The sequence below is a fragment of the Plectrocnemia conspersa genome, unplaced genomic scaffold (genome assembly GCF_051122295.1).
Source record: "Plectrocnemia conspersa isolate PC_06_02 unplaced genomic scaffold, ASM5112229v1 ptg000005l, whole genome shotgun sequence".
NCBI lineage: Eukaryota > Metazoa > Arthropoda > Insecta > Trichoptera > Polycentropodidae > Plectrocnemia > Plectrocnemia conspersa.
The window spans coordinates 16,268,373-16,281,314 of NW_028277169.1; the positions used below are offsets into that span (position 1 = coordinate 16,268,373).

At 28.5% G+C, this 12,942-nt stretch overlaps 1 protein-coding gene across 6 annotated transcripts in view; it reads left to right on the forward strand.

Moving 5' to 3' along the window:
* LOC148234949 (irregular chiasm C-roughest protein-like) overlaps positions 1 to 12,942 on the forward strand; it is a 306,152-nt gene that overhangs the window by 256,731 nt on the left and 36,479 nt on the right. For all 6 annotated transcript variants that reach the window (XM_088186132.1, XM_088186136.1, XM_088186138.1 and 3 more), the window contains 3 exons: positions 8,643 to 8,843; positions 12,073 to 12,160; positions 12,236 to 12,324. In XM_088186132.1, coding sequence (XP_088042258.1) covers positions 8,643 to 8,843; positions 12,073 to 12,160; positions 12,236 to 12,324 — 378 coding nt within the window. The remainder of the gene's footprint in view (positions 1 to 8,642; positions 8,844 to 12,072; positions 12,161 to 12,235; positions 12,325 to 12,942) is intronic.

Below are 12,942 nucleotides of genomic sequence, written 5' to 3' on the forward strand. Positions count from 1 at the left end.
ATTAGCTCGATTTTTTGTAATCTGCTTAACAGCGACTAATTTCGTTATTAATTAAGGCCTTCTTATCCGGATTTGAGCCGAGTCGTTTATTTATTTTAATTCGTTCCGACTTAACCCGCTCACGGGCACCCGATAAGACTGCCCCGTTTAATTAATTATTATTCATAGAATTGAATGCCTATTTTGCCATTTTACTGGGGGTACAATGTAAATCAACTAGTATTAATTAATATACACGCACAGACATACACTTCAATGCTATGAATAAAAGATAAGTCCTTTTTAATTTTCTCGGGCTCACTCCGATCGTTTTGTGTGTACTCTGTGTAAACATTGATAAAGAAGGGGGCCTACGAAAAAGCGGCCTTGCTTTCTTCCCCGGCATGGAAAAGCCTTTTCACCCATTCATTTTAGCATGGAAAACAGTCTTGTGTGAGCTTTTACAAAAAAGCCACAGGGAGACGAGTGGATGGACCCGATGATGGACGCCCGAAGAGATAAGAATATATTATACACATCAGAAAGAGTTATTTATGAAGCGTATAATACGCACATACAGGGTGACAATGAAGCCACTGATGATGATAATATAACAACATGGCTTAGTTTAAACATTTTTTTTTAATAGTTTAGTATATTTTAATGTAAAACTGAAAACTTGACAATAATATCTGATCGATTTTTAAATCTACACAAAAAGCTTTATAATATTTTTTTCTGCAATAAATCCTAATTTGCCCTATCAATCTTTATTATCAAGAATACTATTCTCATTTTATTCACACGACTGAACTAGTGATAATTGCTATAACAAATAATTTATTGTCAACTTTTACTAAATATTCGTAGATCTAATGCAGCATATGATTTATGATATATTAAAAAAGGGTATCCATATTATATAATTTAAATTAAACTGTTTTATTTTTAACGTTTCATATTTACTCTTTTCAATCCAAATGTTTACGATATAGCATATCTACTCACAGGAAACAGCTCGAATATTATATAAATAAAATTATTTAATAACGCAATGAAAATTTTGTGTTTAAGTTATTTTTATAATGTTGTTTATGTTAGTATCTTTTAATTAATAGTACTTAAGGTTGCTATATTTTTATTAAAATTGTTTTTAAAATTATTTTAATATCATCCTATACATATTTCTATATAGTATAGTTGACTTGCTATAGTCTCACGCATTTTTTACTCGGCAGCAGCGTCCTTTTAGCTTAAATTATTGTTTGTTTTCCCTCGAAAAACGGATATAAATGGGGTCTTTAAGGGCGACGAAGGGGTGTCTCGTCGCGGTTTTAAAATTTCAATGGTAAGCCCTCGTTAAGGATGAAGCCGTTAGACAATGTGAATATTTTTGCAAATGTGAGGTAGGTATAAGGGGGATTTCGAAACAATTCTTAGTATAATTAGGTACTAAAAAAGTGTCGGTCGTGTAGTTATTACATTTATTATGGTCTGTGCCCTTATTTCTTTTTAATTTAATTATGGAATATAAAATGTAATTATTTAATATTGCATAAACATATTTTATGTAAAAATAATTGATTTGTTAAAGCTTTATAAAATTTATCATTGTCAACGTTAAAACGATTGACACTAAATTATCAATTAAACATTAGTGTTTTATATATTTATTATTTATTTCTTTTACTTTTACGTTTTTAAGTTGTTCTCTTATGGTACATTTATGTTGTATCTAATGTTTAGTGTTTATTTATATATTTCTTTGAGAAATATTTTTACCGTTTATTTTCCTTGTTTCAAGGCAATCTATCGACTTTCACACAAAGAGGAAAAATGCTTAAATAATTTAAATAGCACATTTACCAAAATTAAACACAAACACATACAGGAGCGCAGTATTTGCGTTTCATTATAGCGCCAAGTGTTTTTCTTTGCAAATTGTCTCCATTTATTTACATACACACTACACCGACGCGACGTCGAGATAACTTTTCATTACTTACATGTTGCATGTAAATTTAACAGTATATCATGTGCAGCATCTGCTCGTGCAATAATTCAGATGAGATTAAATTCGGGCAAACTTCGTTTTCATATGTATGAGGAAGATTCCGACAAAAGCCGCGACGTCTTATCACGCTGGCGCTAGAACGAATCTGTTACTAAATAAACCAAAATAATAAAAAAAATACAAGAAAAAGTCGCAGAAAATGGAAAAAAAATATAATACATTTTGAAACAAGGCGTGTGATATTATCATATCATACAGAAAATGTCTGGGAGCTTTGAGTTCAATATCTTTCCACAAAATTTTCTTAAACTTAATTAAGCAATGTATAAAATGAGATTGACTTATTTGTTACTAAAATAGATTTTTAATGATAATTTTTTTTTATAAAAATACTATTTTATTTAGTACTGATTTAACTATTTATTTTCTCAGCTAAGTTTGTGCTTCGTCTTTTATTTTATATAATATAATATCATGAAGGTAGACTATATTTTATTATGATTAAATTACAAATATTGTTTACTTTCAGAAATCTAACACCCACATGTTTATTTTATATTATATTATATATTGCACTTAATAAAGAAATATTAAGTCCTATTTTTTTGAATCAGAGAAGCAAATATTTTTATAAAATATATGTTAATAATATGTCTGTAATAATTATTGCTTTGAGTGTCAAAACATTTATGCAATAATTAGGGATTTTAGAACAGACTGATCTTCTAACCTTTTTCTATCAAAAGCCTTAGTTATAATCAATTTTTTTTAAATTTAAGAATAGTTCAAGATATTTCTTTGTTCATAAGTATTGGGATGGACGATAAAACAATATTTTTTATTTATCAATCAAATCAAAAAACTTTTTTGTTTACTCTACAGATTTTTATACTTTTACTTTCAGTATATTTATAAAAATAATTTAAAATATTTGTTATTATGTATTATATTTAGTAACTTTTATAACTTAAAAAAAGGCTTAAAACGCATAATTCAAAGTACAAAATCGTTGTAAAAAAAATTTTTATACGTTTTTTTGCTTTATTTGTTATTTTTGATCTGTGAAGTTTTCATAAAATATGTATCAGAAAGTAATTTTGGTCTATATAATATAATTGCGCAATTTACAATTAAATCCATCAGTATGTAACCTAATATCTTAACCCTTGTTCCAATTAATGTATTTTAGAATCTGTTACAAGACAGTTTAAAATGTTATCGTCAAACAAAATATTTGCGATTAAATTTTAATCGAAGGCGAAAATATTTATCTTTATATTAAATGCCAATCAAAATATTGCGGCGGCGCTTAATTTTCAAAACAAATATAGCGTTCAATTAAAGAAGATTTTCCCTTTTCCGAGATGGAAAAGCGCCGAAGCAAATCATAATTATTTATTTATAGCGCCTTTTCAAAAGCTCTTTCTCTTCCTTTCCTTTTTCCTCAGATATCTAAGCCTAGACATAAAGAAATATAAGTTATTAAAATAATACAACATTTTTAATAAATCTATTCTTTTTCTTTCAGTTAAATATAAAGCTTAGCAAATGTTATCTTTCATATGTATTTTACAAAAGCTTGAAAAGCTCTTACTATTTCTTCTATTTTCGTCTTTATGTATCGAAAAATATAATTAAATTCTCGATATATTTTTAACAATTAATAAATATGAAGAAAGATCATCTATATGAGCTTTCTTTTTATTGTAATTTTATAAAATAGAGCGTTTCTACTTTTTGCAATTAACCTTCATTAAAAATAAGCTGCGTTTAGTTCGTTTTGTATTTTTAACTTTATCTTAATATTGTAATTTTTTTAAACCTCAACATTTTTTTAAATTATATATAATTTTTTTTTCAAATAAGCATTACAAGTCAGTAAGTGTACTAAAATATAATTACTAACAAACAGGTTAATTATTATACTTTATTTTGCTTAGTAAACTCAACAACAGGTGTTTTGTTATTACTATAACAAATCGCAAATATTGTTAATAAAATATTTTTTTATATAAAAAAACGAAAAACAATTTTTATATATTTATTAGCAAAACAGTTCATAAAATAATATATTTGCCAGTATAAAATTTTTTTTTTAAATATTATAAGCAAATGTTTTATATTTTAGAAGATCATGTATACAAAACACCATACATAATTTATAAAATTAAATAAAGTGTTTTTTTATATATATTTTATATTAAGAACGAGTATTATAATTATTTTTCATTTAGTATGAGATATCTGAAATTCTATACTTAGTCATACATTTAAAATTAATTAGCATAATAATCGTGTTATATATAATATAACGAACGGGACACTGTGAATTTTGGTACTAAAATTATCATAAGATTTGCAAAATGCTAACTTAACCGGGTAATCTGTAAAGAAAATAAATCATACCCAGATATTGCGAACAAGCAGAAATTGCAGACAAATTAGCGATAATTCGCAGAGATAATTTCCTAAATAATAATTTAATATATTAATATACTGTTTCACTCTGTATATATGTTGTTTGGGTAACTCTAAAATTTAATAAAGGTACAAAACATTTTACTTTTTTGCCTGTATGCATCACTTATATTTTATTTCAACTACGGTATACCGTAGCTCGTATTGCAAAAAGCAAACACCAAAACAAATATACGTAATATAATTTGATACGCCATAATCTGCCATAACATTGTGGCGTGCGTTCCACCACAATAATAATAAAGCTTCATTGCAGGCAATAATCTGGTCTTCGTAAATTCGGACTAATATTAAAGTCTGACACCACACGCGCCTTCTATTTCTTATAGTGTAATAAAAAATGTACGTACATTACGATGTAATATATACATGTTATAAGCTTGCCCCAAAACAAAAAATAATTTAAGATATCTTGGTTGAATGGGATTAAGTGAAATTTGATGTTGCTCAAGATTAATTAAATATTATATATGGCTTTGAAATTAATCGTTAAGAGTTATTCATGAAGTATATCATGAATATATTCAGGAGCGAGCGTTGGTTGGAACATGGAACACCCCATGAATAAATCTCAACTAAGACTTTTAATTGTATGTGCACAAATCAGGTTCAAAATTTTTTCGTAAATTTTTTATTGAAAATCTGTCTCTTTTTAAAAATGTTTTAATGGCATATAATAGTGAAATTATTCGATTAAATTCGATTTATTGTAAAGGTTATTTTTTTAAGGGACGACGTTGTATTTGTCAAATAAATTTTTGATGAAAAATTCTCATTTTAATATATAGCTTTTTTACATATGGTGCTATTCGCAATAATTTTAAACATAATAGTGTTTGTGAACAATGTAATAAAAAATAAATTCTTATTTTTTTAAATATAATATGATACAGAATTCTTGGAATCTGAAATCATAGAAAAAGTAATCAATAGACGTCTTATAATTTCCATGAGCTATCGTCTTATAATATAGCAACTACATCAAAGTCAATAAAGTGAGAATATTTCTAAAAAGAGTATGCGTGGTCTTAATTATAAAATCAACTTTTCTGAAACGCAAAAATTATTACAAGCTAAGTGAATAATATTGTAAGTGTCTAATAATATTTATTGTGCTTCTGAAAGTGCACGATGTGATTACGATGCATGTGGGACGCGTTATTCACCGAAACGGTGGCAATTCCGCATATGGATTTGGTGACATTTAAAAATTGCTCTAGGTACCACCAGGAATATGATTTGTGGATGTGAGCTCAAAGGAAATGGGCATAACCGCGTTTCCCGACGATTCGCCGCGTGTTATATAGGGAGAGTCGTGAAAATGGAATTGGGTGTAATTTTTTATACCAAATGAATTTTCCATAACTTTAATTACTTAAGAAATATTGAAATTCGGTCTAAAACATGTACGAAAAGCAATCAGCTTGAAATTAGATGATAAAAACTGATTGAAACATAATTTCCGGTAATGGTTTATATGTATTATATATATAATAAATTGTATTCGAACGTAAAGGTTACGAACTTATGATTTAAATTTTGATTAAGATTCGAGTGAACGCCCGGTAAAAGTTATTAATTATTTATTAGGTATTAAATCGATTTCCAGTTGCTTGAGTATATAAATTTAAATATTATGAATTAATATACATATAAATAATTATAAATGATTCTCAATGTTATTAAATCCACGTATAAATAATTGTTGCTTGAGAAATCTCCGCTTATTTACTGTTACTGTCATCAATTATTTATAATAAACACACGTTATAAACTGGAGTGTGACGCAGTTAAATTACTGGTAATAAAAATCATAAAATGGTTTAATGTAAAATTTATTTTTATTAAAAAATATTTTTGATTACTGATAAACGGTGTATTAATTTAATTACGGCAGTTTCACATGCGTCCAATTGAAATGCCTTTTTTAATTTTATATTATAAGTAATAAATTCAGTAATGAAAATTTCATAAATATTAAAAAAAAAAAAAAAATTATTTTATATTTTTTATCATAAAGATTTTTTTGAGAAAGTGTAGATAAATATTTCTTCGCGTAGTATTTAATTTTTATTTATAACCCTTTAGCTGTTTTTAAGTTTTTTTAAATTTAACCTGATATACATTGGTCAATGCTACACAACAATAAAATTAAATATATAAAAAAATGTAGCAAATCACTGGCAAACTAACGCAGTTAAAACTTTCCAAATTTCTGTTTTCGAGCATTATGATTTTAACAATGATCGTCATTAGCATTTATTTGGGTCATTAACATTTATTTTTTAGATAGCCATTTTATTTTTTGTCATCTATTTTAGTCGAGGTTTCTCTTATCGATCCAAATTAAATAGTGCATAAAATACACCCTTTGATAAAATTACGCATTGAGTACCACCCGTTCCAGATTTTTTTTAGTTGAACTTTAGAATTTTTTGTAAAAACATAGAAGGGTGCCAACTTCACACCCATAAATGTATATACTATATTAAGTAACATCTGTTTCAAATTTATCTCAACTAATTTTTTAATACCTTCTCAAAAATGAAACTTACGTAGTTTATTAACCACATAAGTTTCGTTTCTGTTGCACTGTATATAATAAAATATTATATAAAATAAATTCATTCCATTAGTGAATTACTTATTTATACTCTAAAGAGCATAACTCAAGTGTTATTAATAAGTCCTTGTCTAATTATTATTGAAAAATTAATAAAATAAACCTTTAACCTCCATTTTTTAGGCGAATCAAATATTGTACATAATTTTTATTTTTTATTTTATTTTATTTTTTAGATTAAATTAAGACCATCGTGGCCTAACAGGTTACCCCAATGCGCCACGATGGTCGAAAACAAATTTTAAATTTATAAAACAAAAAAAAAACGTATATATACATAAATAGAACAATACTTAAAAATAATAAACATAACAAAAAATTATAAAATATCAAAATTAAATGAGACAAACTGGATCAGCTCCTTGTAGCCAACATTAAACAGGTCAATATGTAATGCAAGCGTATTAAGGAGCCGTATGGCCACAGCTATAGGCGAGTCGGCAAGTGCGGATGTCCTAGCCCTAACTGCCATCAAAAGAGGTCTCGATCGTGATTCTCGAAAATGTTCCGGAACCCAAAACTGGAATTCCTCGAGAATAGCTGGATTGTCGTCAGCACCTTTTAGTAGTTTGAAAAAATGCTTAGCGACATACAGCTTTCTGCGAGAATTCAGCGAATCATATCCCAACGCCCCTAAAAGAAAGGCGCTGGGATATAAGTACGGATAATAACCAAATGTCCTTTTGTAAAGGTATCTTAAATACCTTTTTTGAATTTTTTCCACTAAAAGGGAATATTTGGCTATTTGGGGATTCCAAATTATAGATCCCGATTCAAGAATGCTACGAACTAAGGTGTCATAGAGGATGCGAATAACTGACGGATCGTCAAAGTGAAAGGCATTCCTCATAACAAAGCCGAGCATCTTGGAAGATTTATCACAGACGTCGTGTATGTGTAGAGAGAACCTCCATTTGCTCTCGAAAGTGATTCCGAGATCTTTAATGGAAGTTTCTCTAGTCAAAATGTTACCACCAAGATGGTAGAAATAAGCTGATGGCGAACGGGATCGAGAAAATGACACAGTATGGCACTTTCCGACACTAAAGGGCAGACGGTTAACGGAAGCCCATCTCCACAGAGAGTCTAAATCACTTTGTAGAGAGAAGGAGTCCGCAACAGATCGAATGCATTTATATAATTTTAAATCATCTGTGTACAGAAGAAAACTTGAATTTTTAATTGCTGTATTTATGTCATTAATAAATAACACAAAAAGCAGAGGTCCCAGATTGGATCCTTGAGGAACCCCCGAAGTAATACATAATGTTACATTCATGTACGCTTTCATAAGAACGTATTGTTTATTTATGTATGTATGTTAATATAACAATTAAAATTTATTCTTTTATCTCATTAATGGATTGCCAGTTAATGATCAACTTCAAAATCAACTGAAATCTGTATTATTTTGACATGATACCCCCTTAAACTGACAGCGATATGTAATAACTATCAATGATTCACACGATACTATATATTAGCAAAACTTAATTGTAGATTAAACGTATGTATATGTAACGTACTTATCACACATCTTAATTTCAGATAACGTGGATCGACGGCGAAGGCAACGTTATGACCCAAAACTTGGAGTATTTCACCGAAGTGTTGCCTGACGGAAGGAGGGTGACAGCTAGATCCGTCCTGCGGCTGACACCCAAAAGGAAACATCACAATCTGACCCTCACATGCCAAGCCCAAAATACAGCAGACAGGGCCTATAGGTCGGCGACTGTGCATTTAGAGGTATTTATCACAATAATTTACACCACCTATCGTAGAACGACTTCCACTTAATTTTAAAGCTAATAAAACTTTGCTTATAAATTAAATAAAATGACATATTATAACTTCAATTGATTATTGACAAAAATACTATGAAATACTTTGACTAGTGAAACAGTACATTTTTGCTATTAACATTTTATAATATGTTATGAATAGATCGACTTTGTACATCCGTCGTGGTCAAACAAATAATGTGTTGCTCTTGCCGCTGCCACGTCAGTGTTGTTCGAATGCATAAAACGACCCCCACACTGCCTAGAACATAAGTTTAAAATAATTTGCTTAATGAAAAAAATTATAAACAAAAAATAATTCCAAAAAGTGCCATTAAATTTTATTGTATAATTTTTCTAAAAAAAAATCAAACTGATCAAACAAATCCACATATCTGTAAATGTTTCAAAAGTTAGTAAATAATATAAAAATCAATTTGTTATATAACTAAAATTTAATTTAGTGCTTTATGTATTTTTTCTAATATTTTTTCACCCCATAATATATGCCCTACCATCGGCATAATATCAAATACTTTTACTAACATTTGTCCCACTATTCCATAACCTATTAATATAATACACATTTATTTGTCAAATATTTACGTTTATATTTGTTTTAAATTGCTTTTAAGCTATACAGGGAAACGCGTTCTATACACAACATTCGTATTTGAATATCCATTTATCCGCTGGCTCTCAAGGGGAAAAATAAGGTGCGTTCGAGAATGGCTCCATCGATATAAGTTACCAAAAGGGATATCCTCCTCGCCCAATGAGGGAAAAGTTGTTACTTTTCGAACATGTTTTTCACATACTTTATACGGGTTTTTATGCCTATTTTGGTTAAGAAAAAAAAACACAACGCGCCAAGCCATTCTCGCCCGCGTTGTATCATATTAAATCCCTGCGGTTTTTTTATTCACATAACGCGTACGACCGAATGGGTTTATGAAACTGGATATGTTTAGACGTGCCGTTAGAAAAGCTTCCGTAAGTAAAGTACGTAAACACATAAACGTATTATTAATGGATGGATGCGAAGGTTATTAAGCCCCGCGGCGAAACTAATAACTTTGAGTTTGTATTTGATCTACATAAAAAATAAATTGAATTTTTATTGCTCCAACATTGTGTGCCTGCATGAGAAATTTAAAGCTTTTAAGCATCGCATAACACTTAAGTGTATCCATCATGAGTAGTGTTTTAATACACTGATGCAATATGCATAAACACTATAGAGAAACATCCGACCTGCTGCGCTACATTTACAAAGTATCAACTAAAAATATAAAATAAGTCTTGGCTCAATACATAAAAAAAATCGTAATTATACAACTAAAATACTTGATAAATGTATTCTTAACCATAAAAATATTTATCTACATAAAATATATGTTTCGTGTACCATTGATTTTATAAAATGCTTAATGCATGTTATTATATACTTTATTTCATTCGTTTGCATATGTAAGCTACTTAAAGCGTATTTATATTGCATTGAGCTTAAAATCTGCTATTGTTTTTAAAGCTGTCCGTTACTAACTGCCCACTCGTTTGCTTTAGTCATCGTTTTACCATAGGTAGTGTTTTTTAAGCATCGTATTTAACTCGTTCACGCCGGAGTACTTGGTAAATGTATTTTTATTATTATTTATAAACCGTTAATACACAGATGCGAAAAAAACTTTTTATTTAGACATTCTATATAGTGGTTTAAAGATATATTCAGGTATTATCCGGTTTTAGTCGAGCGAAATTATATGTTGTAGTCGGTAAAAAAATATTTTTATGAACTGATTTTCTGCAATACATATGCTCATACAAAAACGGGATTTAAAACAAACAATGAACATTTAAACGAATAGTACGCAGAAATATTATTATATAATATAAATGACATTTTCATCATATTTAGCTTAAAAATATGCTAAACACTATTTCTATATATTATAAACAGGGCTTTTTTGTCATGTAACGCAGTGGAACGGTGTTCCGGCGCTTTTTTTCACCATATTTTTAATAAAATGTTACGCAGTTGACAATCTACGTAACATTTTATTTCTTTATTTTTACCTAAATTTAATGTCATTATTTTTAATTTATTATTTATTCATTGTAGGTATTTAAAAAAAAAATGTTGCATTTGACTCCCCTGGCACTCGCAAAATCAAGGACATTCTTTGCGCGCGTGTCGCAATAAGAACATAGGGCACGTGCTCTGGTTTAAAAACTAAATACAAGGTCATTTAATACATAAAAATAGAAAAAAAAATTTGATTTGCTGATTTCTGTAAATTCACAAAATACTCTATAACGTAGTATTCCTATAACGAAGGCTCAATCTCTACGCTATAGAGAGGTCGACTGTATAAAATTTTAAGCCCAATTTATAAAATTTAAAAAAAATTGGTTACTTCTCCCACTAAAAAACAACGACAAAAAATATGGAAATATCGATGTGATAAAAAGCTATGAAATGTATGGATAAAAATTATGGAAAGATAAGGAGGTACAATTTAATTTACGATTTTCAATGAGTGAGAATCAAATGAAGAACATTTAAACCAAATTTTGACCAATAGGAGAGCGCAAAAAACAATTATCCCTTCTCAGAAGTCAAAAATCCACGTCAAAAGCAATAAAATCGTGCCATCGCCGTCGCAGTGGGAACGCTCGTTACCGAGCGTAGTGATAATTGTTTTTGCGCCTTCCTATTGACCAAAATTTGGTTTTAATACAGTTTGACCAATACTTCCATAGCAATAAATTTCAATATAAATAAATCTTTACTTTTTTATGCGCTTTGTGGCATAGGTGCTATAAATTATATTTAACAAAAAAGATACGACACTCTTTTTTGATTTAAAAAAGCCCTGATTATAAAATAAATACATTATGTAGTCAAAATGATTCGTAAGCTTATTATAAAAAAATTATCTTACGCCGTTATGAAGTGGATTATATGTATATTAATATAATAATTGAAAACATCTAACGTTAAAATATTACCTTGCAGTTTTTGATTTCATTACTTAAGTATCATATTTAGCTCCTCTTCTAAAGTTTAAGTATAAGTATTATAAAGAAAGTTGTATTATAGTACTTAAATGTATATTTAAAAAAAAATAACATACTAAGAATAATAAATGTGTTATTATAAATATTTTAAATATACGTTTGATTTATTATAGGTACGACATGCACCAGTAGTGTCTCTGAAAGTTCCATTCAACTCCAAAATAGGCGGAAGAGCAAAAGAAGGAATCCAATTACAATTAGGTATTTTATTTTTATAATGATTCTTAAATGTATATTTCATATTTGTGTGTATTTTATTTTGTATTTATTTTATAGAATGCAACGTAGAAGCTAATCCGAACGATGTGAAATATTATTGGTATCTCAACGACGAGCCAATACCTGGAAACCATTCAACAAAATATGTACGTATATACAAATACATATATATATATATAATGCTTAATATAATATTTATATACACGCGTTGGAAATATTTATTCATTAAATCGAATACGCTATGCCTCTTTGAAAATAACGACCAGTTTCAATAGGCATGTAAAAATGTATTATTGAAATTTGGCGTAATTGAATTTCAAGCTTTCAAGAAAATTAACAACAAGCTGATACGATATTGTGGTGTATGTTTTATATAAATTTAAATATATTAAGTAAATTATATATAATGTAATAAATCAAGATCCTATTAGCATTAATATATTTCCTAGAACTTAGATATGAATGAACTATTTTACATATAGCATACTATGGAATTATGCACGAATTTAATGAAAGCTATAAATTTCAATATACTAATTATTAATGTGCAAATTTATCAAGTTAAATAATTTAATCGAAAAATCCGTGCAAAAATAATAACCCCTCTGAATAAAAAATACCGAGGGGAGACGAGGCAAATAACTTCGTCCTTATTTGTCCAAGAGTGGCATTCACTGTCCTGAGGGACGAAATGAGTACAGCTCGCCACTTGAAACGTCGAAATAATTTCTTTCGAGGCGATAGAGCCAAGCTGCGGTAAAACT